Source organism: Lemur catta, chromosome 10, assembly GCF_020740605.2.
Source record: "Lemur catta isolate mLemCat1 chromosome 10, mLemCat1.pri, whole genome shotgun sequence".
In the NCBI taxonomy this organism is placed as follows: domain Eukaryota; kingdom Metazoa; phylum Chordata; class Mammalia; order Primates; family Lemuridae; genus Lemur; species Lemur catta.
The window spans coordinates 3218809-3246226 of NC_059137.1; the positions used below are offsets into that span (position 1 = coordinate 3218809).

The following is a 27418-nucleotide window of genomic DNA, read 5'->3' on the forward strand; positions in this document are numbered from 1 at the left end:
CCCAGAACACCAGGGCACCTTCCCTCTGGCATGCGCGCCTGTTCTGACATGTGGCCCAGGCCGCTTCCCGAGTCCGCCTCTGCCTTCCCCAAACGAGGACAGCAGCAGCACCTGCCTCTGAGCTTTTCGGGGAGTAAATCAAATCCTGCCTAAAAAGAGCTCAGAGTTGTGTCCAACCCACCACAAACCCCAGATGTACCCCAGCTCCTGTGACTATTTTTAGACAGCATGGGCCCCCAAGTGCAAGGCAGTAAACATGGAGGTGAACAGAAATCAGGAACCTATAGAAGAGAGGCAGGACCTGAGTAGATAGAGCCCTGCATTAGGCTTTGAGCTTCCTGGCTTCCTTGGCGAAAAGGTAAACACTGTGGTTGGCCCAGTATGTGTCATCTGGTGAAAGGAACAGAGCTTTAAGAACCTCGGAGTGAGAGGGCAGGCCGGCCCCTGGCTCCCTACCCTGGCTCGGATGGGCTCCCGCTGCTCTGAAGAGCTTTCTGGAAGATTCAACTTCTTCCATCCCAGTTTCTCCGGAAACTCCCACCCCCTACTCATTCCAACGGCAAAACTGGGAGGCCCCAGAAGTTTCTGGCAATGCTGTTGGGCCCAGAACCCGATCTCCTAGCCCTGCCTGCAGCGGGCCGGAGGGAGATGCCAGTGGAAGGAAGGGCGCTGGGATGGGTGCGGGGCATCCGTGGGGAACGGCACACGGGGAAGCCGGCCTGGACCCCTGGGTGCTCAGCCCACCCCAGACCTCTGGAAAGTTCAGCCGTAAGTGGAAAGTCACACCCCTCCCACTTAATCACGGGGCTCCCGCAGGAGGCCCTGACTCGGAACGTGGGCCGGCTGCGGGAAGGCCTGCCTTAGCCCCCGGAGGCCCGCTTGGTTCATATTTTAGTAACAGCCGAGAAATTGGAATTGCGCTGCGGGCGCCATCGGCCGGGTGCCTGATTGACGGGGCTGCGGAGCGGGCCCTGCAGAGAGGCACAAATCACCCGGCAAGAGGGCCAAGGAGCCGCGCCACATAAATCCTGTTGTTTGCGCGGCTTTGTGTGCCCTCGGGGGCCGTTGCCACCCGTAATGGCTATTGATGCCTCTGGAATAACGGGGTAACAGCGCACTCGGCGGCCGGCTCTAAATACGCCCCTTCTAAGTGCTCTGGTAATTGGAGCAGGGGGCCCCATAAATCCAGGTGAAATCACCCGCCGGTTTGGCACGCGCTGCTGTCCCCGGTGGGAGAGGCCCATGCTGCCCGAGGAGGCCCGTTTGCTTGCCTTCCCAGGGCGGGGGACGGCGCGGGTGGGCCCTTGCCTTCCCGGGGCGGTGGACAGTGTGGGTGGGCCCGGCCCGCCTGGCGAGCTGGCTGGTTTCCCGCCGTGTCACTGAGGTCACACAACTCCCCGTGACAGCACCGGCCCGGTGGAGGCCAGGCCCGGCCATCTCATTTGGTTCCCGGGTCAGACTGGGCCAGGGAGCAGAGGCCGCAGGACGTGGGGCTCGGATGGGCAGAGGGGGTCTCCGGCACCTCCCTGCGGGCTGGAGGCAGGGTGAGGAGGTCAGCAGCCTCCCAAGGCTTCACACCTGGAGGACGTGGTGGCCACGTGTCTTGGACAGTGTGTCCAGCCCCTGCTGCCCTCCTCTCCCTCCCAGCAGCTGCAGGCTGCACCTGGCCCTGCCCTCCTCCCACGACCCCCAGGCAGGCTCAAGGCCACAGGGCAGGGCTGCCCTGAGACCCGAGTTGTTTGGATCCGTCAGTGTTTGTGCGGTGGCATTCCTGAGCTGCCCTGTGGTGACGTCCTTCGAGACAGCATCTCCCAAAGGCTGGCTGGGCACCACGTGTGTCAGAATTGTCTGAGACGCCTATTAAACAGAATGCAGGTCCTGGACCCCCCCCAGGCCCCCTGACTCACACCTCTGGCATGGGGTCGGAGCTGTGCGGTGCTAACAAGCTCCCAGGAGAACCCGTGTTCTCGCTGCTGTTCTAATCCCGGCTTTAAACTATTCCAGCCTGAGCGGCCGCAGTGAGGAGAAACGCTCTCACCAAGGCAGGGGTGAGGGGAGGACAAGGCCTGGGGGGAGGGTGAAATGCGAAGGTGACGTCAGAGACGCTCAGAGAGCTGGTGCCAGGCTCGAGGGCAGGGCAGATGAGGTGCATGTCATTCTCCCACCTCCTCTGCGAAGGTGGCATCCCTGTGCCAGCTGAGGAAACTGAGTCATGAGAGTGTACTGATTATCTGTTGCTTGTAACACATTAGCCCTCAACGTTTATCAGCTTCAAACAACGGACACCTGTTATGTCACTCGGCCCGAGAGTCAGAAGTGCGGGAGTATCTTGCTCAGGGTCTGGTGCGTTTGGGCTGCCTAACAAGTCCCCAGAGACCGGGTGGCTTGTAAGCAGCAGGCGTTTATTTGTGACAGTTCTGGAGGCTGGAAGTCTGAGGCTGGGTGCCAGCAGGGTCAGGTTCTGGTGAGGGCCCCTCGGGTTGCAGCTGCAGAGAGGGGGCCTCTTTTACAAGGTGCCAGGGCTCCCCCCTCAACCTAATCACCTCCCAGACGCCCCACCTCCTAACACCATCACCTGGGGGGACGCAGACTCGAGGCCCTGCCTTCCTCCTCGGTCGGGAAGGTGAACCACCTCAGGGGCAGGACTGAGGTTGGGGTCTCTGGCCTCGGGGTCCCTGCCAGCACCCTCTGCTGGGTGTGTCCTGGAGACACTGCCCCTGGGATGGAGTCCTCGCTGGCTCCTGCTTGCTCTTCCCTCGGGTGGCTTTTTCAGGGATTGGGCAGCGGAGGGAGACTCTTCCTGGGCCCAGATCCAGCTGAGATTACAAGTCTCATCTCTGTCCGAGGTAGCGAAAGCCACTTGTCCAAGTCGGGTTGGCAGGCAGAATCCTGTGTGGTTCACAGGAAAGACGCAGACATAGGGAAGTTGGCGGGATGACAGGGCCAGTTCATAAGTGTCCTGAAGGCTCAGTTGAGTTTGGGTGGCTTTTGGGACCAGATACTCCTGCGGCTTTGCTCCCTGTGTTCTGGGAGACGTGGCCTGCAAGGGCAGGGTCCTCTCCCAGGCTCACATCCTGCCCGACAGGGTTGTCACGTCTGAGAAAGGGGTGGGAGCTGAGTCGTCCTGCAGGCCTCACGTTTGGGGCACTGTCCCTGTCACTCTGTGCCTCAGTTTACCTCTGGACCAGATGGTGAGGTCCCCTCCCCTTCCCGCACTTGTGAACAGGAAGAATCTTCTCACTTCTGAGTGACCCAGCCTGCTGAGTGCCTAGGGCTGAGTGCCTAGGGCAGGGCCAGCCTCCTGGGTGTGACAAGGGCCATCGTGTGGCCCAATGCTCTGCTGGTGCCATCTTGGAATCCTTCACTTTTGAGCACAAGCCCCCTATTTTGATTTTGCAGGGGGCCCCGCCTTTCCGTAGCCCGTGCCGGGTCCTGGCGGTGCTGCCTGGAAGCAGAACCTGCCACAGCGGGCCGGGGCAGTGGGGTTGGTTGGGCCTGGACCTCCTTGTGCCTCCCGGCCGTGCGGGAAGTCTCGGGGGAGGCCCAGCACCTCCCTGACGCCCATGGGGGATGCGTGGGATGGTCGTGGGGTCACCACGTGCCCTGGGCAGCACGGTCCCTCCAGCACTTACCCGAAGGGACAGGGTGAATCTCTGCCTGCGCAGGGGTTGGGGCATGGAGACAGGCAGGTAGGTGGCGGGTGATGGGCTACCCCAGGGGCCGCGCTGTGGTTAACCTCCGCCTCCTGTCCTCTGTGGTTAACCTCCCCTCCCCTAGACCAAGAAAGGCTATCAGAAGACGGTTCTGGAGCTCGACACCCCCAAAGTGGAGCAAGTGCCCATCGTGGACATCATGTTCAATGACTTCGGTGAAGCGTCACAGAAATTTGGATTTGAGGTGGGGCCGGCTTGCTTCATGGGCTAGGAGCCGCAGAGCCCGGTCTTCCCAGCGCAACCTCGTGACCTCAGCACGTCGCTCGTGAGTGTCCCGTGCACACTCCGATCCTGGACAGTGAAGGTTTCCTGCTCCCCTCCCACCCGACTTCATCCACGCCCGGACCCCACGGTGCTGGACCCCAAGCCCAGAGGGAGGACAGAGGGAAGAGCCACGTCCCACCCGGAGCCGAATCACATGACCTAGCTGCACCACAGCCTGGGGCCGTGCCCACCCGGTCTACACCACATGCCACAGGGACGCGGGCCACACCTCCCGCCCCGCTCGTATGTCCTGTCCGCGAATAATTTGCAGGGGTGGGGTGGGGCTGCCGTGTTGGGATGTCACGTTTTTGTTTTTAAATTCAACTTGAAGATGTGTATTTCCCTGACCTTCAAAAGTGTTCTGAGGCGAGCCTGGTAAAGGCCACCCACCGTCACCAAAGCCTCTGTTTTTAACAACCCTCAACACAATCCATTTCGAGGCCAAATGTCATTCTGCATGTGCCTTCCTGATGGATTAAAGGTGCTTATGTTTTTGTGAGTTTTAAGTAAATATTTGTATTGTATTGTTATAAATGTTAAGTGTGCCTGGCCTTCCATCATGCACGGAACCAGCCTCGGTCCCACAGGACAGAGCGAGGGGGAGGGAGGGTTGTGGGCGCGGCCAGTTCCGGTCACAACCGGGGAGTCCCCGCCCCGCCGGGAGCATGCAGTCCATCGGAAGGTGCCGGCAGCCAGGCCTCGCGCCGCAGTGGGAAAGCAGCCACCAGCGCCCCTTCCAGACCGCGGTCCCATCGGCTCTAGAGCTTTCTTGTTATGGGGAGGAAAAAAGAATTTGATACTTTTGCCTCTTCTTCAGGCACTTAGACGAAAACCCAGACTTCAGTTGATTTTAACTGCTTCCTCCTTCCATTTTCCTTCCTGCGTAGCCTGACGGGAGAGTGTCCAGGGCAGGGAAACCACACTTTCTGTAGATGACAATTAAACGAAACTGGTGCTGACTTTTTACACTTCTCTCTTGTGGTGCTATCTGTTTTAAGATCTCCTTGAAGGCAACGCTGGGGCACCTGGCCAGCCTCATTCTCCCTGCTTCCTTCATCCCGGTGGCTGCCTCCCCTGAGTTTTTGCCGAGGACTCTGCGGCAACGCAGGTCGCCCTCCTGCCCACTGGGCACGGGCGCTGCGATGGCGGCCAGTCTGCGCCGAGGCCTGTTACGAGCGCTGGGTTGTGCCTACTTGATCTGGAAACACACACAAAATAAAAAGACTCTTCCTGTGTTGTGCGTGGTGTAACCAGAGCAGACTGTATTCGGTTGCCGAATGTTTGTGGTGCTAATTTCTGTGTCTGTTCCAAGAACTGAATGGAAGCCATTCGGTTGTCCCCTGCGCTGTCCCAGCCGGGCCGCCTTCGACGCGGCCTTGGCGGACGGAGAAATGTGCAATTAACTCTGTGAGTCTCTCCAGGGCTGCCAGCCGCTCCTCGTTCCCACATAAGCAATTCGACTTCCATCCGCAAACGTCCTGGCCGCAGGTTTCCGCTGCTCTGGAGCCCGGGCTGGGAAGGTGCCCTCTGGGGACCTTCTCGTGCCGTCCGTCGAGGCCAGGGGGCTGCCGTGCTCGGGCAGGAGGACCCGCGGGGGCAGCCAGGAAAGGTGAGCCCTTGACTGTGAAAAGTGGCCCCACGCCACGCCCTTTCCTTCCACTGTGGGCCCCGCGGAGCTGCCGTGGCTCTGGTGCTGTCCACCCCCCGCCGCCTCAGCACGCGGCTCCCGCGTAGGAAACCGCAGCGGAGCAGCCCAGGACGGACACGTCCCCAACACAGACTTCCCGAATTTCCCTGGAAAAACAAGCCTAGCTCTTGCCAAAGAAAAGTCTGGCTTGGAGAGTCTCTAGAGCCCAGGATGCCAGCGTCTGCAGTGACTGTCACCTTCCTCTCTTCAAAAGAAAAGCCATATCGAGGATTGTCATGTGATGCCCTGTGGATTTTGTCTAGGTCATGTGATTCTGTTTTGATTTCTCACCCCACCGGATTTGTTCTTTTATTTTGTCATTTTCTTCCTCTGTCAGTCCCTTCATGGTCACTGTAATTCGTATGGAAGTTCAAAATGTGTCCCGTTGCCCCCAGACCACTCTAGCTACCTTATATTGCAATAAAGTTACTTCTTATATTTGCAGAAATTCTTTTGGTGTAATTTTATTTTTTCCTCCCAATAAATATAATTGGCCGATGTTGGTGAGAAGAAAAAACGGTAAGCAGAAAACTCACGGTGAAGATTCTAGGACATCAGGCCCCTTTAAAATATAATGTCAAATGACACATTGTACATTTCCTAAAAATCCAAGAGACATGTCTTAAGTTTTAACTGTAATGCCCAGGAAAGGGTGTTTCAAAATATTTTGAACCTGTGTAACGAAGGAATAATTGTAAGTTTTTTCAATAAACGGAGTTTCCTGTTTCCACCGTGAACAGATGTGATGTCGTCTTCCTCAGTGCGACCAGGCCCTTCCCTCGCGTCAAACCCACGCTGACCACACACGGTCCCAGGACGCCAGGAGCTCTCAAAGTACTGGCGGTGGGCACAGAAAGAGGGAGGAAGGGGCTGCCCCGGCCACGCTCGGGCGAAGCTCTTCCCTCAGGAGTGGCGGAGGCTGGCGTGGACAGCTGTCTCCCTGGGGCGCAGCCGGAGAGGCCTGCCGGGCCGTGGGCATCCAGGCCACGGCGTGCACCTCGCTCTCCGTCCTGGGCAGCTGTGCCAGGGGCAGACCCCCTGGCCCCTGCGGCTGGGGAGAGGGTGCAGGGGGCTTGTCCCACCCAGTGACCTTAAGCACACATGACACACACACGTGACTTCCAGCCTGAAGGAGCAGTCCACTCCTGCGTGTCACCTGCCATGTTCCACGGAGTGGCTGCACCACTAGCGGGTTCCCTGAGTGAGCTCCAGGCCGGGCTGCCTGGACTTCTAGCGCAAGCGGGAGACGCCGCTGTCGTAGGCCCCTGCTGCAGGGGACTGTTTGTTTCTGCAGCCTCACCTAGACGGGGCTCTGTGGGCGGGGAGCGGGAGCGTCGCCTTGTTAGAAGTCCAGGTTCCTGAGCCTCCCCCCAGACTTGGTGAGTCAGACGCTTTGGGAGCGGGCCTGGGACTCTGCGTTTTAACAGGGCCTCCAGGTGACCGATGCACGTTCAAGCTTAAGAGCCACCGACTGGGGTGATCCTGAATCACGTGAGAATTGCCGCCGGGAGGGGGCTGCGTCTACAACCACAGCAGGAGGGAAACCTGCAGCCTGGCCTAGGTCGGGGCAGGGGGGCATGGGGCCTGCCGGCCGAGGACGGAGCACAGCTGGACAGAGGACGGCTGAGCCCCGCTGCAGGGGCAGAACATTCCCTAAAACTGCTGTTGGGAACTGACAGCTTGCAGGCAGGTTACGAACTAATAACTCGGAGCCTTAGGGGAAGAGGCCGGGGACTACAGTGACGGGAACTCGGGTGGCCCTTGACTGCACTTGGCAAGGCCTTAGCGACAGAGATAAGCTCTGGAAAGAACCACAGGAAACAGAGTCCACACATCCACCGTTTGCAGGGTTGGAGGAAGCAGCTGTTTCTCAACATCAACGTTTTAAAGACCAAACTGAGAAATGCTTTGAGGAGCAGATGTCAATTAAAACTCATCGTGAATCTGAGCGGCAGGTTCAGTTCGTGTCTTACAGTCTCAGAACGGCTGGCGGTGGCATCCGATAGAGCTGTCACGGCTGGGGACAGCGGCTCAGGAGACGGACACTGACGGTCGTCAAAGCCTGAGAGGCCTGAGGTCCCTGCGGCAGAGTCCAGCGGCGCCGTGGCACGGGTGTCCTTGCGGGAAGCGCCTGGAATCGCACAGCCGGGAGCTGGTGGCATCCCTGAGGTGTCCTGCAGAGAGAGCCTCCAGCCAGGTCGGGGGGAGGCAGCGACTGAGACCTACAGTGACCCTCAGAACTGTCAGGAGCAGCACGTGGCCAGAAAACTGCTCAGCCTCAGGGGGCTGCACCCCCCACGGAGTGTCCGTCCGTGTGGCTGGCGGGTCCCCCCACCAGGGAGTGGAGGGACGGGGACCCGCGGGGGCAGCCTCCCACACGCAGAGTAACACTTTAATGCCACCACCCAGGTAGACGCCCCCGACCCAGAGGCCCCCTCTTCCCGGGCCATGCTCCAAGACGGGCTGAGGCTGGGCAAGGGGAGAGCCGGTCCTTCTGCTAGAGCATCCTGGGGACAAAGTGACACTCGTCCCCTGGGTTATAATGTAACTCCCCCTGCCTGAGGAAAGTACTGTGAATTCGACCTCCAAGGGGGCTGGCCAGGGGCAGAGGGAGGGTAGTGACTGAGGCTGCAGGCCCCTGAGTGAGACCCCCAGGGGTGAGGCCCTTGGGGAGCCTCGTGGAGCCCCCAGGTCTCTGTGCCTCTTGCCCGGTCCCTAAACCTGGCTGAGAGAAGCAGCTGCCGCAGGCTGGGGCTGGGGACTCAGCCCTGTGCCTGGTGCCTGGTGCCCGGTGGGTGCTCACCCGTGGGCATCCTCGGGACTGTGAGCAGAGCCCACTGCCCGGTCCCCAGCGACGCATCGGGAAGGCTCACAGGTGCCCCAGCGCGTCCGCACCCGGCTGGGCCTTCTAGAGACGGAATACGGGGTGCTCAACCTGAGAAGAGAGGACAGCGCCTCCTCCTGCCCCCAGAAATGACAGTGCCAGGGCCCAGGATGGGACTCTGCGTGGACCCCAACAGGCCTGGCTGATAGATGCCCTTCTGTTTTCAGCCTTCCCAGAGGGCCGGTCGGTCCTTGGAGGAGGAAGCCATCTGTGCCCGCAAGAGAGAGCAGTGGTTCACCGTTGGAGCTGGAATGACTCAAGCTCCTGTATTGGAAAAGACGTCCCTCAGCCCCTTTGTCTTAGCGCTGGTGTCCCATGTCCTGGGACGTCCTCGGGATGGCTGAGAGGAGGGAAGGCAGGAGGGGGTGTGTGCAGGGGCTCTGCCAGGGGGCCTCGTTCCTGCAGAGCTGGGCTCTGGGCTCTAAGCGTGGGGCAAAGGAACCTGTGTGTCCAGCAGGTCCCGTGGCCTCTGACGGCTGAGGCTGGTCCCAGCCGCCTCGGTTTGGACCACAGGCGAGACACGTAACAGACGGGGCGAGGAGACACCGGCCTCTCAGCCAGCCTGCCGGGCTGGGCCAGGACAGCTGGGATCCGCGATCTCTCAGTCCCAGGGAGGCTGCGGCTAAGCGGTGGTTGTGGCCAGGAGAGCTGGCCTTGTCCTGGCGGGGAGCTCCATGACTTCTTGGGGTGGGGATGGGGCGCTTCCCCGGGAAGGAGCCTGGAGGGAGCATGGCCCCCCCGTCTGCCTTCCCTGCCCCCTCCCCCTCCTGCCGCCACGCAGTTCTCCTGCCACACGTTCCTTCCTTCCTTCCTTCCTTCATTCATTCATTCAGTGGCAACTCACTGAGCGCATGCACACACCAGGCCAGGCAGGGGGAATCTGCCTGAGGAAGCTGCCGCTCCGGGGGTCACCAGCACCCGCAAGGCGAGGGCATGGTACGGGGGCCCAGAGGAGAGGGGAGGGAAACTGTGGTGCGTGTGTGTGCACATGGCATGCTGTGTGGTACGCGTGTGGAGCAGTGGTTGAAATGCTCTCAGGTGACCGGGGCCCGTGCAGGTTCCCTCTGCCTGGAGACTGGCAGGACGGGTGGGGAGGCGCTCTGCAGCCGTCGGCAGGAAGGGCATTGCAGGTCGAGGAACAGCGGGGCAAAGGCTCAGGGGCAGGGCCGTGCTGGCAGGTCGAGGAGGGAAGGAGGCTGCTGTGGCCCGAGCAGAGCAGAGGAGGAGACAGCCGCAGAGTGGGGTGCAGGGGGCCTGGGCTTGGCGGCCACAGGGTGGCTCCCAGCTCTCACTGCGGGAGGTGAGGAGACCCCAGCGGGTGTTGGAGCTGTGATGTGGCCCACCTGCATCGTCAGGCTCACCCAGGGGCCTGTGCGGAGCAGAGTCGAGGGGACAAGCGATAACTCAAGCGAGGGCTGATGGCAGCACGGACCACAGTGAGAACGGGTCAGGTTCTGGGAATTTCAAAGACGGAGTTGACAGGATTTGCTGAGAAGAGGAAGTAGGAGGTGAGGGGAGGGGATCTGGGGGAACACAGGCCATGGCCAAGGTCTCCCTAGCAGCACTGCAGGAGCACAGGCACATGCACACACACACATGCACACATGAACACACACATGCCCCCACATGCACACACATGCACATGTGCACACATGCACACACACCCACATATGCACACACCCACACACATGCACACACAAGCACACACATGCCCCCTACATGCCCCCACATGCACACATGCACACATGAACACACGCCCCCCCACATGCACACATGCACACACATGTGCACACACATGCACATGTGTGCAAGAGGCCACATGGGGCTGGGGGTCGGACCTGTGGTATTTAAGTCCTGCACCCCACCCCCCGTCCCTGTGAGCGGCTGTGCTTGGCACCTGCTTCTCTTCGGTTACACAGAGACAACACCACGTCCGTCCCCACCTGCCTGGACCTCCTTGGGCTGAGGTCACCCCTCAGAGCAGAGTGGGTTGAACCAACAGCTGCAATGAGTCTAAATGCTAAAAATTAACAAATAGGGATCCAACACGTCACACTGAATAAAGTTACAGGCATGTTTACTTAACATTACATATATATTTTACACACAGACATAAAATGCATATTTTACATACATATAAAATAAAACTAATGTATTATGTAGCTGCCGTGGTCGGATTTAAATATTTCTAATGACGAACCCATCTGGAGCACGGCAGGGAGTCATTATTGCTGATCCCACAGTCCCACGAAGGCGACTTGATCCGACAATTTCCACAGAGGACGAGAAGTCAACCCAAGAGTTCAACCCAAAGGGGTGACAATGGCATCCAGAGGATGCGATACGGCTATTTAGAGTGATGGGTGTCCAGCTGTCATACCACCGAGACACTGGACATGGGAAAGCAGGGCCCAGTGCAAGGTGACACAGCCCTGGGTGACCACCGAGGCAACACCGGCATGGGAGTCGTGGACATTTGTCGGGTTTCCCCTGGGAAATCAGCCAGTGGGACAGGAAGACAAGATTGTCACTTCACCGTGGGCCCCAGGAAACCCATCCTGACCTGTGCTCAGTGGAAGAGGGGACATTCCGGCATCAACAGGGTCCCTCCAGATGCACGAGGCTCAGGGACAGCCTGGCCAGGTATCCAGTAGATTCTGAGGCCTGGAAGACCCTGCCCCAGCTCTGTGGACCATTGTCACCACCCCCTGCAGAGGCCGACAAGTGCAGAGGGGCCAGGCCTGGGCCTCCTCCCCCTGCTCCTCCTCCTGGTGCACCTGGGACAAGCCGGGAAGGACACATAGGCGCCTTTGCTGGACTCAGGGTGGCGTGATGGCCCAGTAGCCTGTTTTGGGCACTAGGATCTGTTTGAACCCCCCTCTGCAAATTGATAAGGGGTGCAAGGTGAGAACTGCCATGAGGGCCCAGCTAAAAATAATGATCATAACTAGCCACTCTCCCCCTGTTGACGTCTCTATAATTGCCACTCTGGAGCCACAGCTGGCGATCATAGATTCTTAGCTTTCTCCATAGAAAACACCTAGGGGTTTTTTAAAAGAACCTAGGGGTAGTTTCTGAGGAATCTTCCAGGCCCGGCATCCCAGTGGAACGGCTGACCACCCAGGCCAGCGGCCCATACCAAGGAACGGGCTCAACTGGTCTTGTGACTCCACCCAAGAACCTGGTCAGCAAAGGAGGCAATTTCGGCACCCCTGTGGCTCCACCCCGAATCCAGCCAATTAGCAGACTCAATTGTCTACGCCAAACTGTCTTTAAAAACCCCGTCCCCCAAATTCTCAGGGAGGCAGATTTGAGAAATTTCTCCTGTCCCCCCTGTTAGTGCTGTGTGGATCAAACTCCTCTGCTGCAGACCTGCTGTCCCCGTGCATTGGTTTCCTCTTGGGCAGAGGGCAAGTGACCCTGATTGGGTGGCAACACGTTCTTGTGCCCCAGCCAGGAAGACGTCACTCGCCAGTAATATCCCAGGAGTGAGTACTTTACCAAAAGCCACACGCACATCCTGCACGGGCACATCCTGCACGTTTTATTTTTCCAAATGGACAAACGGCAGTCACATGGGCTTGGGAGAAGCCCGACTCCCAGGCGTGTGCTGAGAACTCACGTGTTCAGCAGCGCCAGGATCCCACGACCCCTTGGGACTTTCTCAGAGTCATCTTCAAACTGGAAACCACTAGACTGGGAGTTCCTCAGGGGTTGGGACTATTGAAGAGACAATTCCTAGAGATGGGAGACGGACCGAGAGCACCACTCTTACTGTTTGTGTTATTTACCGCCATGTGGCAAATTATCCTGAAACTCAGGGGCTCGAAACAGCACACAGGCATCACTGCACAGCTTCTGCGGGTCAGAGACCTGGAAACATCTAGCTGGGTCTCTGCCTCCGGGTCTCCTCCCCAAAGGTGCAATCAGGTGTCAGCCCGGGCTGGGCTTTCACCTGGAAGCTCAGCTGTGGAAAGTTGTGCTTCCAATCTCACTGCCACGGTGGCCGGCAGGACTCGGGCCCTGGAGCGCTGCTGACGGGGGCCCCTCCAGCAGGCAGCCTGCTGCGTCACAGCCAGCCAGAGCAAAGTCTGCTGGCAAGACAGAAGCACGGTCCTGCGTCAGAGAGGGGCGCCCCTGCGTTTGCTCTGTGGTTTGGAGCACGTTACCATGTCCAGCCCACACTCAAGGGCAGGGGACGCACAGGACGAGGATGCAGGAGGTGGGGCGAGGTGGGCCACCGTGGGGTCTGCCTGCTGCAGCGTTCATGAGCCGAGTGCAAATGCTGACGTGCTCCTCACTCACTCGGATACCTGACGCGCGTTTCTTAACCCTTCGTGCACGGGGACAGGCTGGAATCCAGATGTCCGGCTGCCTGGTTTCCTCACTCATCAAACAGACAGTCAGTGTTCAGCAGGCTCGTATGAAATAATGAGTGGGAAGCACTTTGTCCCCAGGTCCCAGCCGTCGTGCAGTAGCCCTGTGTCATCAGCATCCAGTCACACCAGTGCTGTGCTTGCTGCCTGCTAGCCAAGAGATTTTGGGGTGTGGGAACTGCAGCTCTGACAGTAGCCATGGTGCAATCTCCATGGGGCACAGCCCTGTGCTGACCAGGGGCTACGTGGAGAGAAGAATGACCTTCCCAAGGTGACCTCAAGTACATCTGAAGAGACCAAGGCTCCAGAGAACCACCCCGAGGCTGGCAGCCCCCAGGCTGCTCAAAGTGGGCTGAGGTGTTCAGGGTGGGCTTTCAGGAGGAGGTGTGATCTTGTCTTTGACAAGAGGTGGAGTTTGATGCTGTACAGAGGATGCCATCGGGATACCTTTGTCATTCGAACTTTTGTGACGTCTGTCTGCCACAGCCTGCGTGGAGTGCTTGTCCTAGAACGGGCCCTTTGCACCTGACGGCTGGACCCTGGAGCTGGCCCTCTGCAGCTCTCTCTCGAGTTCCGACAGAGCAGGGGAGGTGACAAGAGGTGGTCACCCGCGGTGGAGTGAAAAGAGCCCCATATTCCATGCCGGAGCCAAGGCAGCCTGGGGGTGCACTGGGGCGCAGCTGTCAGGTCCCCTTGCCCAGCCTCTGTCCCCACCGGTGGCACATGCAGGAGACGTGAACACGGAGGAGACACAGCTTCTGCCCCAGGTGACCACAGTGCTAGTGGAAGGCAGCGTGTACCTGGGAATGGGGCCCTCAGGTGCTCACCGCACGTCCCCTGAGCTCCTCTGCCCACGCCGACCAGCAGGCTGTGGGGAGGGACACAGACCCCCGGGGGAGTGGACTTGACCCAGGCCTGGGAGGGTGAATTAGGCCTGAGTCACCTGTCCACCCTCAGCCAGGGGAAGTCCCCTACTGCGCTGGAGTCCCCCCTCCCAGTGGCACTCGGGCTGAGGGGTCACGCGGAGTGGCTGGGCAGGAGCTAGCGAAGCTCCCAGCGAGGTTCGCCGAATGCCGTGCCGGCGTCCTCCAGCTCTGCTGGGCTTCAGCTCTTCTGGGAAGATGCACAAATTTTACCACGTCCTCCTCAGGCAGGCTGGGGTCACCTCCTTGGAGCCTCGCCCACCGGCCTTTGTGGAAGGTGTGGGGGTTGCTAGAGTCGTGCCCTGAGCCCCATCACGACTGTTCCCGTGGCTGCGAGCCGTGACCACCCCATTCTGCATGTTCTTGAGAGGCAGAGGCAGGGAAATTGAAGCAGAAGCCAGCGTGGCCCAGGTAGTCGGTTGGGAGTGGAGTGGACTGTCCATCGGGGCTCCGTAGTTAGGCTAATTACAGTGTGGGGGGTGTGGACCCACGGCTCCACTCTCGGGGCTTCCGGGGCCAGGTGCCAGGAGCGGAACTGCAGTAAGAGCAGAGGGGCCTGTCGCAGGCGAGGAGGCTGCTTCTCCTCCTGTCCGAGAAACCTGTGGAGTCAGAGGTGCAGGCCTGGAGGTCCCCAGAAAGGGCTGGCCAAGGCTCTCACACTTGAACCTGCTTCAGAGCCTCCTAGAAGGTTTGTTAAAGCAGGTTGGAGGGGACCCCTACTACCCGCTCTCCAGCCTCTCCCACCCTGCGAGGGCCTGACTCAGTGAGTCTAGAGTAGCACCAAGAATTCGTGTTTCTAAAAAGTCCCCAGGTGTTGCAGCTGCTGCTTGCAACATGCAGGATCTGACAGGTTTTCCAGACTCTTGCTCTGACCCCAGCCTGGTTGTACGAAAAGCAAGACCCTTCCTGCACAATGGGTTTCACAAAGACTCAAAAATATACCCCCCCGGGACCCCCGATGCTAAAGTTTACTCTTCCTGTATAAAGCTTGGGATCTCATGAAAATGCAATTCTCCCAAAGAATTGAGAGGTGTTTTTCTTATCAGCGCGGCAAGGTTCTGATCCTTTGGAATCCATTTGGCAGCCTTTAGAGTAGAATGTGGGTACGGACAGATCCTGAGAAGGGCAGAAAGTGTGAAAAGGCTGCTCTAAGGCACAAGGGCAGGAGCGTGCTGCCAGGTGGCACCGAGGGCCAGTCCCACCCATTCGATCACTTATCATGGGGTGTTGTTTTGTTTCTGCCTGAGACCCGGGTGGACACAGCCACAGATGCGGGAAATCTTGGCCTCACACCGCGATTTGTTCCACCCCAGTTGGCATCGAATTTCGCTCTGGGAGAATGTTGTTGTTACTCAGAAGAAAGAAGAATGAAATGACTGAAAAAGAAGAGGTTTAAGATGAATGGGGGAGGGGCGATCACAGTTGCGACATCATGAGAGTGTCCCTGGGGTGGGGACATAAATGCATTCTATGCGGACAATAACGGCATCCGCTGTCTGGCCAGAGGGGAGATGGATGACAAAAGATGGTGCAGGAAATCGTGGCCTGGAGTGCGGACAGTGGCTTTGGTCAGTTCCTAGGCTGCCACCCTGTTCCGGAACGATGGACAGACGTGCAGGGCGGGTTCTGAGGACAGGAGTGGCGTGTGGTCACGGCGTGGCTTCAGAAACGTAGGCCTGGCATTTTGGTGTGGAGGGTAGTCATGGGAGGCACACAGGCCTGTCAGATTATTTCAACAGTCTAGAGAAATATAAAGAATATTAGTGAGGGAGGGTCAGCGCACCTGCACACCGACACCCCCCCCTGTGTGGGAGGGGACACCAGCACACCTGCACGCAGACTCCCCACCCTGTGCGGGGGCGGGTACCGGTGCCCCTGCACGGTCAATACCTTCCACACTAGCTCCTACCAATTATCTCCCTTACTGCTCTCTGGTGCCCTGGCCACCTTGCTGTTTCTTAAAATCCACCAAGATTTTTCCCTCTTTCTGTCAGACTTTACCCCAAATATTGCATTTCTGACTCAATATCTTTCACGTGAGTCATTAAGACTCACGTCTTAAATGTCAGGGGATCAGAGAGACTTTCAACAAGCTGGATGAGCCGATGCTCGGGCCGGGGGAGAGGCGTGGAAGTGGTCAGTCTGGTCAATCTGACCATGTCTGCAGAATAATTTCCCCTCATTTAAAAATGTTGTTAAAAGACAATTTGAAATTTTAAAAGAAAAATAATAATTATATGTTTTGGGGTTCATAATATGTGTAGAAGCAAAATCTCTAACAATAGGAAAAGGATCTCGCCATGAGCTTCCTCTGTTACGTGAGATGTGGCGTCATCGTCGTTTGAGGGACACAGTGACAAGCTGCAGATGAGCACTGTGGTGCCTGGAGCAACCGCTCACATGGGGTGCAGAGAGGCAGAAGTAAAAAGAGTGAAATGCTAGAAATTCTTGACCAACCTGAGGGACGACGGGCGGGAGAGACGGGCAGGATGCAGAGTAAGTGGCCAGACGCAGAGCCCCGCAGACCCCGCCAGTAATTGCCTTAATGCAAATCACCTGAACACGCGAGGCAGGTGGTCAGGATGGTTAAAAACACAGCAGGACACAGAGATACGCTGTTTACGAGAAATGCTCTCTCAGGGATAAACAGGATGGGAGCAAATGGATGGAAAAACATATTCCAGGCAATCAGTGACCTTGAAACAGCTCCAGCCCGTTTTCCTGAGCTCAGCGGCACCTGCTTCCCCTTCCCCGGCGCACAACCAGGCATTTCCCAGGGTGCCTTGTGCTCGCCGGGCTGCGGGTCAGTCGGGCCAAGGGGTAGCAGGGGGAGGAGGTGTGTCACCACCGGCCCCAGAAGCCCTCCCACGGCCTCCTCCACTTCTAGGTGGCTGCAGTGGAGGTGACATTCAGGGCAGGGGCCACATCTGGAAGGTGGCGGAGCTGTGTGCTGGAGGCAGTTGAGACCCAGAATCAGTGCGGGAGGAACGCTGGCGGCCAGGGGCACTCACAGTGAGAGAGCGAGAGATAGTTTGTGTGCGTGTGTGTGTGTGCACACGTGTGCACACGTGTGGGTCTTAGGCCACAGAGATTTCAGTTTATGCTACGTTAATAATACACCCTACTTACGTTTCCTTTGTAGCCCACATTGCTTTCTCCAGTTACAGGTTATGACATTGTAATTATGAATTTGTCTACTTGTTTGTTTGCTGTCTTCCCTCAATAGAACAGTTCCCAAGAGTGCGGGGACTTATCTGTCTTGTTCCCCACTGTATTACAGGACATAAAACTGTGCCTGGCACGTAGTAGGTGCTCATTAAACATAAGCACTTTTTCCCTCCTACTTGTGGGGCCAGAACACGCCGGAAGCCTGATGCCTGTGTTGGCCCAGGGACGCTTCCCCAGGGCACCAACACGGACGGCATTCCGGAAGCTCAGGAGCAGAGGTGTGGCCCTGCGTGCAAGGAAGCCAGTCACAGGATGTTAGTTTCTGGTCATTGTCCCTGGATTGATCTTTTATTGACTATGTAAATGACCTCCTGCGGGGCTGGGGAGGGTCTGACTCCTGGCTGGAGCCCTTACAGAGAGAGGAAGGTGCCAGAGCCCCGGCTTGGGGCGCAGACCCTGCTGGGCGCCCAGGGCAGGTGTGGATCCCGACAGAGGGAGGAGGGGATGGATGGGAGGCAGAGGGGAGCTGTGTGGCCTCCCGGCAGCCTCTTCCCTTCTCTGGGCCTCAGTTTCCCCACCCGCAGCAGCTGACCTGTGCCTGGTCCTCGTGGTGCGGGCTGTCTTCCTCTGTGGTGTTTTATTTGCTTGGTTTTGTTTAATTTCTTGCACAGAGAAGATCACTCAGTGCGGTGTTACCTTGAAGATTAAAAAGATCAATTCAAATATAATTTGTCCATTTATTAAAATTACAACTTCAAAAGTTCAGTGCTTCCGTAGCCTTTAAATTTGGCTTAGAAACCTTATTCCACATCTGCAGCAGGCACATTTTAATGACTTCCTTTACGGGGCCTTGGTCCGTTCACTGACTTAGTTAATTTAACAGCTTTAAACATTGTAATTGCATTTCCAAAATTAATGTGTTTAAAATTTATGTTTTAGTATTTCAGTTGTCTCCCTTTAATAAAACCTTCTGAATATAAGCTAATTTTTAGAAATCTAATAATTTAAACATATGAATATGACGAACTTAGGGAAAGTCTCTTAAATGTTCCCAGACTACATCCACACAGCAAGATCTCCACGTAAAATCACTAGCTCGTGCGATGACTCAACTTCACATTTTTAATTGGATTATCAGGTCGTCCCAGTAATAGGCCAAACACTCTAAAGCATTGCCAGTTCTCCAAATACCAAGCCGACGTGGATTCCTCACGCTGAAATATTCATGCTATGAATTCCAGTCTCTCAAACCCGTCTAGCTTCAGGCAGACACGGTTACTGCTCAGGAGGGCAGTCCCCACGCAGGCAGCCCAGGTGACTGAGGACCTGGGACCATGGCAGGCTGCCGTGGGCTTCCAGTGAACACTCTGACGGCTCCCTGTCCCTGTGTTTATCGTGCCCATGAAGCCAGGACACGGAGAGAAGGTGGCAGGAGGGAGGCCGCGCCTCTGGGTTCTGTTTCTGCACATCCCCGGGGGGCCTGCCGCTCCCGGCCATGTTCTGCCCATACGGGGCCTGGCGTCTCCTCGGCTTTTGAGAGTCAAAGTGAAGGTCTTTGAACGGCTTCGTGTTCCCAGGCCCACACTACTCTGGGGGCATGGAACTGATATGACATGGAACCCATGTCTCACGTGGCTTTGTCTGACCCGGGTCACCGATTCCAATCCTTTCGACACCTTGCAGGGGCTGTGGGTGGGTGGGAGTTGGGGGCACACCGGCCACCTCTGTCTCTAATGGGACTAAACCCAAGGCGAGCATTTGCTTGAGGTTTGAACTCTTCTCTGAGCCATGTGGCAAAGCGTCCAAACCCGGGCCAATCCAGCCTGTCCTCTCCACGGGGGGGGGTGTCCAGTGGCCCCTGGGAGCAATTGCTGCTCCGAAGCTACTGCAGCCTAATCACAGTCCTGTGTCTGCAGCCCCACTGGACTGGTGCCTGGTCCACGAACCAGGCTGTCACCCCTTCTGCGGGCGCCCAGCCTGGCCGTGCCCTTCCCACCTGCTGCAGGTTTGCTCCGGTTGGAACCAGGGCCCTGGGAGCCTTCCCACCCCCGCGGACGTTCCTCAGCTTCCACGGACTTGAAGCCCGTTACCTGCAAGCGAATTGCTCAAGAGCTGGATCCGTAAACACTCCCTTCTTCTGACTCCTCAGGGAGTGCTCCTGGCAGAGCAGAGCCGAGGGGCTGGGCCTGGGCTTTCTCTAAAGACACACATGGCCCCCCCACGGCCCTGGGGAGCCCCTTGCTGGGCAGAGCGAGTCCCTGCTGGGAAGTGAGGCCCACTGAGCCGGAAGCACGTGGGGCCTGTGGAAGAAGTGGGTGCTGGGTTGTCTCCATCTCCAGTCGGTGCCAGCAGGCGTGAGGAGGAAGTGTCCACCCCCACCGGGACGGGAAACAGAGCCAGAGGTTATAGGGGGCGGCCGCAGCCCCATAAGAGCCAGGGAGCTCCTTAGGTGGCAGAGACCAGAGTGGCAGAGCTCAGCCACCATGGCCACGGCGGTCCTCCTGGTCATCCCCTTGCTGTGCACCACAGCCCTGACTGCCGACACCTGTCCAGGTGAGTCAGACCCCAGGTGAGCACAGGGATCGTGTCCCTGGAAGCTGTCGGCCACTTATTGACCCCTGCGTGCCAGGCCTAGCGGGAAGCCGTTTGCCAACATTCAGCCCTTATTCCTTTTTAAAAGGGCCACTTATAATGAGAGGAGACAGAAGCTCAAAGAAACAGATGCAGCCTCACACGGGGCTGTGAGCAGAATCCTGGAGCTAGCCCGGCCGGGTCCAAAGCCAGGTGCTCCGTCTGCAGGGCCCGGCTGGTGCTCCGTCTGCAGGGCCTGCGGGGCCTCAACCACGCCAGAGCGGTCACGAGAGCCCCGGGGCATGGGCGGTGCCAGGGCGTGGAGTGTGTGCAGGGTGCTGGCCTGGGGCAGGCCCCCGTCAGATCTGGGGCTGTGACGACCGTCTCTGGGAGGCCTCCCAGCCCAACATGGCCAGCAGAGTCAGGCCCAGCACGGCAGGTCATTCAGGCTGGGCTCTGCCGGGCTCTGGGACAGGGAGCTGCCACTGTGGCCCTGACATGGCACAGAGCGGGTGACATGGCCTGCACGGGCTCCAGGCCTCCTCCGCTGGGCTCCTGGGGGCCCCCAAGTGCCCCGCCCAGCAGCTGCACCCCAGATCCCACCCCAAGGAGGCTCTGTCCCACCTGCTTCTGGCCACGCTTAGGACGTTGCTCCGACCTCAGCACAGGTGAGCACCTGCACAGGTCCTGGTGGCCACCACGGTCCCCGATGTGTTCATGGTGACCCAGGGTAAATGACAGCTGCCATGTCACTGCAGAGAAAGGCCTAGAACGCAGCCCCTCCGATGCTTATGTTATGGTGAGTTAATTTTCTTCACTAAATGTGTCTTTTTAATTATCTAAAATTATTAAGAGCTCTTTTTTAATGAGGAAAATTAAGGAAATAAAAAAGATAAAGTCAATATTTGCTCTGAATAGTGAGCAAGGGGTGAGGACATACACAAAACCGCACAAAATGCTGTGGCTGCCAAGCCTGCCGGGACCACACCCCTGGATCCCCATTTCTGTGTTGTCCCTCAGGGGGACGTGTTAATCTCGTCACCCACAAAATTTAAAATGAACTTTTCAAACAAGGGAACAATCTCTGTCCGGTCCCAGCAGTGCCACGGCTCGCTCTGCGTCCCTGGACCAGACACGTCCTCTCTCCAGGTGACCCAGACGACCCCTCGGCAGCCCAGGACCTCCACGATCACGTGCCAAGATAGGGCAGTGAAAATACTCATGTGAACCCAAATTCCCTGAGTTCCGAGAAATATTTATTGTCGCTGTTTATTGAAACCACCCACTGTTAATGAAGCTCTTCCTAAAGGTCTTGAATTCTATAAGATTTTTGAAATTTTGTTCTATAATCCAATCCCTGCCATAGCCCTGCCATCAGCCCCACGTGTCGCTGAGAGCACAGAGAGGGCAGGTGACCTGCCAGGACACACAGCATGGAAGAGGGGTCACCTTCAGGCAGGGTGGCCTCCAAGGCCAGGGCTCTGCCCCACATGTCTTCCCCGGGCAGAGGACAGACCAAGTCCCCACCACGCTGGGAAACCCGCACTCCCAGGCCCAGCCTGCAGCTGAGGCAGGTGGCTCTGGCTGCAGCCGCCTGTCCAGACCCGATGTCACCAAGGGGGCCGGTGTCCCCGGTGGGGGTGGCTTCCCTGCAGGTCTGGGCGCTGGCGCTGACCCGGCCCTTGTGTTTCCCTGCAGAGGTGAAGCTGCTGGGTGTGGAGGGCTCCGACAAGCTCACCATCCTCCAAGGCTGCCCAGGGCTGCCCGGAGCCCCCGGGCCCAAGGGAGAGGCGGGCGCCCACGGAGGGAGAGGTGGGTGCTCGCGGGCTGGGTGGGCAGAGTTCAGAGATGGCTCTTCTGAACTCAGATGCCCGGGTGGGCAACGCCCCACTGGGGTCGGGAGCGGTGGTCTCGGCCCAGCTCACAGCCAGTGACAGCGCCGACCCCAGGGTCCAGCGGGGCTCTGGACCTGCCCCAGGCGGGAGCTGGTCCCCTGGCTGGTCCCGAGCTCGCATCTGGGCGTATCTCTGTGGGGCTGTTGCCAGGCCTGGACTCCATGTCAGCCTCACATGGCCGCTGGCGAGACTCCCGCAGTGTGTTCCTCCCTCGTCTCACCGAAACATGGGTGCCCATGGCCTTCTCCACCCACCTCAGACGGGGAAACTGAGTCCCAGAGGGGCCCGGACCTGCTGGGCTCACACACCAGTAAGGAGGGAGCCGGGACCCGCTCAGGCAGCTTCAGGCACGGCCAGCACCTCCCAGCAAACGAGAGCAGGGCGGGCACCTGCCCAGTGACAGGGACCCAGACTCAGGGTCAGCACATTGTGACACCCAGTTTGTACCAAAGAGCAAACAGGAGCTGGGGACGCCCCACCCTGAGCCCGAGCCCAGGGGCAGGCCTGACCAGGAGCACCCGCCACTGTGCAGGCTCCGTCACCCCCTCTGGCACCGCCAGGCTGTGTCCGCGCCGAGATCTGAGGGTCACTGGGACCAGAGTGGGCACAGGGCTCAGGACCCTGCTGCTTGGGGCAAGGGTTTCCCAGGAGAACAGTTTAGGTCGAATTTTCTCAGTGACGTGTGTTTGCATTTCCCAGGAGAACGAGGACCCGCCGGAGCCCCAGGGAAGGCAGGGCCACCCGGGCCCAAAGGTGAGGAGGGGACAGAGTGGGAGGACGCTCGGGCCTGTGTGTGAACGGGGAGGGAGAGAGAGGGACAGAGAGGGACCTGGTGTGTCAAGGCCTCAGTGTCCCCTTCCCCTGCGTCGGATCCTGACATCCTAAAGCCTTAGTGTCTCAGCGGGGACACGAGCGTGTGGCACCCAGGGCAAGAGTCCAGGACTGTGCCCGGCTGGCTGCCGCCTTCCCTCGGCCCCCCCAGAGCAGCTCTGCTGCGCGGAACCAGAGCGGGCGGGGGCCGTGGGCTGAGGTGACTCTCTGGGGTCTCTCACCCTCCTGCCTCTCTCTGCAGGGGACCGCGGGGAGAAGGGGCCGCGAGGAGAGAAAGGTGAGCCCTCTGCAGGCTGCATCCCGGGAAGGGCTCCTCCACACCCAGGCTGCCCCCCAAGGCCCTGGGGGCCTCAGCCCAGGTCCCTGTCGCTCTGGGCTGTGAGGGAGGGTGGAGGGCCCGACACACTCGGTCCTCAGAGTCCGTGGGGCGCAAGCATGGCGTCTGCCCGCCGTCACCCCGCTGACGGGCAAGGTCACACGATTAGGAATTTAGATGGGGGCATTTTAGTGCTTTAAAGTTTTGTCTAATGATGCTCATTTATTTAAAAATTGTAAAAATCTAAAAACGCAAGACTCCTGTGTCTACAATAAAAATGAGGAGACTGGGGCACAGGCCCGAGGACCGGATGCTGCCAGCAGGTTCCCCACAGTGACCCGACTCTAAGGCCGAGACTCCTCCGAGCCCGGAATGAGCTGGACAGGGAAGAGCCGACCCCGCTTTGACCAGGGGGGAGGCCCAGCGTGTGGCCAGTGGGTACCGCGGGACGGGCACTGCCACCATGGCCCCCAGGAGAAAAGCAAGACGTGGCAGGGCCACCGCCCGAGGGTTGGGCTGTGCCCTCCAGTGAGGCAGAGCCCAGCGGCCCTTAATCAGAGCTGGAGGGTGACCGTCCTGGGAGCACCTGGGTCAGGGCTTTGTCCCTGCTCCACCCCTTGTCCAGGAGCAGTCGGGGCTGGTGGGGACCAGGGCTCTGAGCTCCCCTCGTGACGAGTGTCTCCTCTCTCCCCACGAACAGGGGATGCTGGGCAGACGCAGTCGTGTGCCACAGGTGGGTGATGAGGCCCCGGCCCCTCCCTGACCGGTCCCCTCCCCAGGGCCCCTGCGCCCAGCCCCTCGCTGCAGATCCCAGGACGGAGCTCTGCACACGCGCTGGGCTCCCTCGGTCCCTCGGCCACTGGCAGCTGCTGCCTGGAGAACCAGCACATTCTGCGGTGCTTTCCCTATGTGGCACCATCTACCCCAAAGGCCGGGGGCCCGGGACAGTAGGGAGGGGCCGTGCTGGGAGCTGAGAGGCCAGGGGAGTGGCGTGGCTGTGACAGCGGGGGGCTGGGGCCCTGTCTCCGTCCCGGCCTCCACGTCCACCCGCCCTGCAGACCCCATCCCCCTGCTTCTCCCCCCTGAGCCTGCCTCCCCCTCCCCTGCCCTGCCCAGGGCTCCGGGCCCGCGTCCATCCCCGCTTCCCCCCAGGCCCACGGACCTGTCGGGAGCTGCTCAGCCAGGGCCACCTCCTGAGCGGCTGGCACACCATCTACCTGCCCGACTGCAGGCCCCTGCCCGTGCTCTGCGACATGGACACGGACGGAGGGGGCTGGACTGTGAGTGTGGCCTGAGGGTCCCCGCGCACAGGGGGCAGCCTGGGCGTTCTGGAGACCGGGCTGTATGCCTGGCGGGAGAACACTCTGGAATTCTCTAGTCCCCTCCGAGTCTCAGGGAGACCCCCCTTCCCTGAGGATGAGGAGAATCAGAAATGAGGAGGAGGTGATCTGGGGGTAAAAGTCCAGGCTGCAGGGTGAGGCTGGGGGAGGGGAGCCTCTGGCCTCCTGCTGTGTGGCGTTGCCCTTGTTGCCTGCCCTCTCTGAGCCTCCATTTCCTCCTTCCTCACGTGGGCTCTGAGATGAGACCGGGTGGGTGTGCTTGTGGCACCGGCCTGCAGAGCTCTGCGAACTGTCAATTCCTGCTCCCGGGGAGGCCAGGGCCCCCTGTGCTGGGGACGTCGGCCTGGCCTCCTGTGTCCCGTCCCGCCTCTGTGCAGGTTTTCCAGCGGAGGGTGGACGGCTCCGTGGACTTCCATCGGGACTGGGCCTCGTACAAGCGGGGCTTCGGCAGTCAACTGGGGGAGTTCTGGCTGGGGAATGACAACATCCACAGCCTGACCGCCCAGGGTAGGCCGGGCCGGGACTCGGGTGGGCCTGGGCCTGGACGCAGCTGCCCTGTCCCTGAGACTGGGCCGTCTGGAACGTAGGACGGTCCTCTGGGCCTGCAGGGGGTCAGACTCTGAGCACACAGGGTCACACTGTGCCGTCCTAGGACAGGCATTCCCTGCTGTGGGCCCTGCGGGCTGGGATCAGAGGGTGTTTGAGCTTTGGGGTGAAGGCCTCTGCCAGGCTTGGTGCCACCTGCACCTGAGAGGCTGACAGTGGGTGGGGACATAGTGGCCTCTAGGGCTTGGCCAAGCTCTGGTTTTCGTGTCCTCCCACTTTCCTCCTCCCTAGAGCTGCCTGTCAGGAGGAGGGACACTCCTCTCTGGGCTGGTCCTGGCACCCATACAGCTGGGCCGGCTCTGGGGGGCATCAGAACAGCATCTGTGTCCTCTGCCCCCCGCCCGAGTATCAGATTGTCCCTGATGCTTGGAAAACTGGAATCTTGTCCCTCCCTCCCCAGTGGCCTGTTACTCAGGTGCCGGGGCCTGTCCAGATAAAGGAAGGACAAGATCAGTTTCCTGTTCTGGGCTCGTGACGACGTCACAACCCGTTACAGTGAAATAGTGGTTTTGAAGGAATGTTTTGTCCCATCGGAGAAGTCTGAGTAGAGGAATTCTGGGTGCAGAAGAGAAAGCAGAGGGAAGCAGGTCTCCAGGGTCCCTCGTACAACAAAGGCCTTTGTGATGAACTTGAGGATATTCCCCTTGGATGCCAACTTCAGACTCCGCCCAGAACTTAGGCAAATTCCCACCTCCCGTGCCTGAAGGCAGAGGGACGCTTCTGCTGGGACCCTGAAACCCATCTCCAACAGGCACCAGCGAGCTCCGCGTGGACCTTGTGGACTTCGAGGGCACCCGCCACTTTGCCAAGTACAGCTCGTTTAAGGTGGAGGGCGAGGCGGACAAGTACAAGCTGGTCCTCGGCGCCTTTGTCGAGGGCAACGCAGGTGCATGTCTGCTCTGGCCCGTGTGGCTGGCGCGTCAGAGCGGGGTCTGGGCAGCCGGGACAACCTGCTTAGCATCCTGGCTCTGCCTCTGCCGTGTGACGTTGTGTGGTGACTTAACTTCTCTAAACCAGTTTCTTCATCCACACGTCAAGATAATTTACCTACAGTCAATGGTACTTATGAAGATTATGAAATACATTTAGTAAAAAGTCCAATAAATGGTCGCTACTATTAATCGCTCCCAGTATGGATGGATACTGGGAAAAGACGAAACTTAAGTGCATTTCTGTAGGGACTGAATTCCCACTCTATGCCACATGGAGCTCTCCTTGGAGGACGGTCTCCTTTCTAAGTGGGAGAATGCCTGTTTTGTGGCAGGGGCAGACCAGGCAAGGGGGTGCCAAGGCTACTGCATCAGCAGAGCAAGTGTTCACCGAGTGGTGTGCCTTGGAGTTGTGCAGTGCACAACGTGGGCCCCTGGATATGGCAGCTCTATGCTGGACCCAGGAACCAGGCTTCCTAGCACTATGTGTACAATCCTGCATTTTTCTTCTGAGCAGGTGATTCTCTGACATACCAGAACAACCACCCCTTCTCCACCAAAGACCAAGACAACGACATTTCTGATGAAAATTGTGCTGTGCTGTACCACGGAGCCTGGTGGCACGCCTCTTGTCACTGGTCAAACCTGAATGGTCTCTACCTCGGGGGGTCTCATGGGAGCTTTGCAAATGGCATCAACTGGAAGACGGGGAAAGGGTACAACTACAGCTACAAGGTGTCGGAGATGAAGGTGCGGCTCACGAGCTCGGGGCTCTGAGCAGGAGGTCCCCACGCACGCTGGCAGCAGGGGGACATGTCCCTGAGGCCTCAAAAGGAAGGAAACCGGGGGATCTTGGTCCTGGTGGGAGTGAAGGAGCTTCAGCCCGTTGCCGTGGGCCACGACCCGCAGAGCTGTGTATCCCCCCGTCTGCAAGGCTGAGGGCCACCGTCACGCCAGACCTCGCTGCAACACGTCACCAATAAAGACATTCGCTTGCCTCACAGACAAACACAGGATGCCTTTGCCATTGCGTTGCCCCTTGCTGGTCACGTCCCCATGGCTGTCCCAATGCTGTTGCTGCCCTGTGGCCTGGCACTGCAGGTGGCTTAGATGCCTCGGGGCTGAGAAAGTCTCTGACTGCCCGAGGCAGGCGTGGACAGAGCAGGACACGCGGTGCCTGTTTGCAAATAAAATGTTACTGCACACGGCCGTGCCCACGGCTGCCACATTGTCTGTGGCTGGTTTCCGTTTTCCCCCGTAGCTTTCAAGCGACAGGCAGAGTAGTCGAAGCAGAGACCGGGTGACCTGTGACACCTTCAGTCTGTGCTAGTCAGCCCTTTACGGAAATCTGCCGGCCCTGCACTCAGAGGTGACGGCACCTGTCCCCAGCCTCCGTGCCCAGCTGTACCCCTGACCTACAGCACCCAGGCTTCCTGCCACTCGCTGTCCTGGGTCCCCTCACTCACCAAAGATAAAACGAGGACTAAGTGAGGCCATCGCGTGCTGTCGCTGCGAGAACTCCAGGAAAGCGAAGGCCTGCCTTCCTCCAGGGCTCCCTGTCGGACGAGGCCGGAGGGCTGTGCCCACAGAGCTGTCAATGCACAAGCACTGCCAGCACCTCCATTCCTGCCGGCCATCCACACAGGTTCCTCCTGGGCTTGGGTGGCTTCCCCCAGAGAGGGCTGCCTGGGCCGGGCTGCCTGCCCCGCAGGACCCGGCTTCGCACCTGTGTTTCTCTCTCCTCTGGGCATCTTCTGTCTTTCCTCTGCCCGATTCTGCCCTGGGGTGGGACTCCTGCTGGGTCCCGTGGGCTGTTTAGCTAAGACAACATTTCTCAACCTGTGACCCACGGAGACCCTTGAGCCTCTAGCAAAGACCTCGGAGGGACTGTGACCTGCGTTAACACGTGCAGGGA

The 27418-nt window shown here is 58.9% G+C and overlaps 2 protein-coding genes across 2 annotated transcripts in view; both read left to right on the forward strand.

Moving 5' to 3' along the window:
* Nucleotides 1–6112, forward strand: part of COL5A1 (collagen type V alpha 1 chain) — a 148679-nt gene extending 142567 nt beyond the window's left edge. The window contains 1 exon segment of the mRNA XM_045563967.1: nt 3778–6112. Coding sequence (XP_045419923.1) covers nt 3778–3924 — 147 coding nt within the window. The 3' untranslated portion in view covers nt 3925–6112.
* A 13301-nt stretch (nt 6113–19413) lies between these two features.
* Nucleotides 19414–26729, forward strand: FCN2 (ficolin 2). The gene is made up of 9 exons (XM_045563037.1): nt 19414–19568; nt 21285–21398; nt 22181–22234; nt 22554–22589; nt 23329–23361; nt 23781–23908; nt 24346–24475; nt 25326–25460; nt 26021–26729. Exons 1-9 carry the CDS (start codon nt 19499–19501, stop codon nt 26278–26280), a joined length of 960 nt encoding a protein of 319 aa, XP_045418993.1. The 5' UTR covers nt 19414–19498; the 3' UTR covers nt 26281–26729.
* Nucleotides 26730–27418: the final 689 nt, after the last annotated feature.